The 1,490-nt window shown below is 40.8% G+C and overlaps 1 protein-coding gene across 1 annotated transcript; it reads right to left on the bottom strand.

Annotated features, from left to right (window-relative positions):
• Window positions 1–277: 277 nt before the first annotated feature.
• On the bottom strand, window positions 278–1,179 carry LOC122004020 (myb-related protein Zm1-like). Its single transcript, XM_042558971.1, has 3 exons — window positions 982–1,179; window positions 752–881; window positions 278–680 (listed from the first exon to the last, which is right to left on the bottom strand). The coding sequence occupies exons 1-3, from the start codon at window positions 1,121–1,123 to the stop codon at window positions 305–307; spliced, it is 648 nt and encodes a 215-aa protein (XP_042414905.1). The 5' UTR covers window positions 1,124–1,179; the 3' UTR covers window positions 278–304.
• Window positions 1,180–1,490: the final 311 nt, after the last annotated feature.

The raw sequence follows: 1,490 nt of genomic DNA, 5'->3' as shown, positions 1-1,490 counted from the left end.
CATAGAAGGAGACCATAGGATGGACTTGCAGCAGCATTGTGGCGGCGTAGATGCCGAGGACGCAGGCAGTTGCGTGGCCATGATCATCGACGGAGGAAGGGCAATCTAGACTTATACTATATTTACTTGAGAGAGCGGAAAGTAATTAATTTTAGGCTCAGTTTAATTTAATTCAATTATCTTATCAAATAATTTGAACCTTATAAAATTTGACTCCCTTGATTCATTCACAGCTTAGATATCCAAATTTAAGATTTTAATTATAATTATTTGCTCTTGTATATATAATTAATTTTACAAATATTTAAATCTCAAGTATCTCCTCCAAATAAGTAAACCACTCTTCCACCTCATCCAACATCCCCAACTCATCCTTACAATTAATTTCCGAGTCCACTAATTCATTGTGAGTTGCACTAGATAGCATGGAAGATTCCATCGGCGAAGATAACACCGTCGACGACTCTAGATCCGTAGAATCTATCTCCTTCCGATCTCCGCCGTCCATCTTATGCTCCATAGATTCACCGCTACCATCTTGACTGTTGGATCTCGATGCGCGATGAGCTTTATTAGACTCTTCGAAGTGATGCAATAATCTCCTCTTTAGATGTGTGTTCCAGTGATTCTTGATCTCGTTGTCGGTTCTTCCCGAAAGGCAAGATGCAATCTTGGACCATCTAATCGAGTACCAGCAATTTCGGTTAGAACATTTGAAAATATTGAACAACTGATCTATGAATTGATTTACTTGTTTCCAAGTTCTCGTTGGAGTTTGATGATGGTTTCCTCTTCGTCTTTAGTGAAGTTCCCCCGCTTGACGTCAGGGCGGAGGTAGTTGATCCATCGTAGACGGCAACTCTTTCCGCAACGAAGCAAACCTATCGCAAAATAATATCATCATCAGCAGCAGCAGCAGCAGAGATTGTCACCAAATTCTATTGAATTGAGAAACAAAACGAGTCTAGAGACAATTCATGCCTGCTTGTTTCGGGAGGGCGCGCCAATTGCCATGGCCATGCTTGTTTATGTAGGCAACTAGCTTCAAGTCCTCCTCCGACGACCAAGCGCCCTTGTTCAGCCCAGCCTTGTCGCAGCAAGGCACTTGTTTTCGCATGCCCATGGATCACCTTGCTTAAACTGAATTGTGAATGCTTACACACTCGATACATGTGCGTGTTTATATATAGCTTGAGGCTGAATGTGCAACACGAGAAAAGTTGAAAGCAGCTTCTTCAGTCATTGTGAACGCTTGACTGTCAAACTTGATGTTTCTAATTGACTTGACGAGGATGAGTTTTAGGGTTCCAACAATTTAAGTGTGAATCGCCTTCACTTGTTCAACGATATCACCAATAGCTGTTTGATGATTTTTTTTCTCACAGTTTGTCATCAGATTATGTGATTAGTAGTATAATAATACTACGGAAAGGGGCCGGCTTAATCTTGTTGTTGCTTGTTCAAATAACGAATAATCTCAATGTTTAAAG

The sequence above is a fragment of the Zingiber officinale genome, chromosome 7B (assembly GCF_018446385.1).
Source record: "Zingiber officinale cultivar Zhangliang chromosome 7B, Zo_v1.1, whole genome shotgun sequence".
NCBI lineage: Eukaryota > Viridiplantae > Streptophyta > Magnoliopsida > Zingiberales > Zingiberaceae > Zingiber > Zingiber officinale.
The sequence above is the reverse complement of the archived record's forward strand: the minus strand, read 5'-3'. Positions and strand labels throughout refer to the sequence as shown.

Excerpts from the sequence above, each read along its gene's own strand:
- LOC122004020 (XM_042558971.1), bottom strand. The coding sequence starts at position 1,123 with ATGGGCATGCGAAAACAAGTGCCTTGCTGCGACAAGGCTGGGCTGAAC. Across the intron at positions 882-981 it reads CGCCCTCCCGAAACAAGCAG|GTTTGCTTCGTTGCGGAAAG; the intron begins GCATGAATTGTC and ends ATTTTGCGATAG. Across the intron at positions 681-751 it reads CAACGAGAACTTGGAAACAA|ATGGTCCAAGATTGCATCTT; the intron begins GTAAATCAATTC and ends GTACTCGATTAG.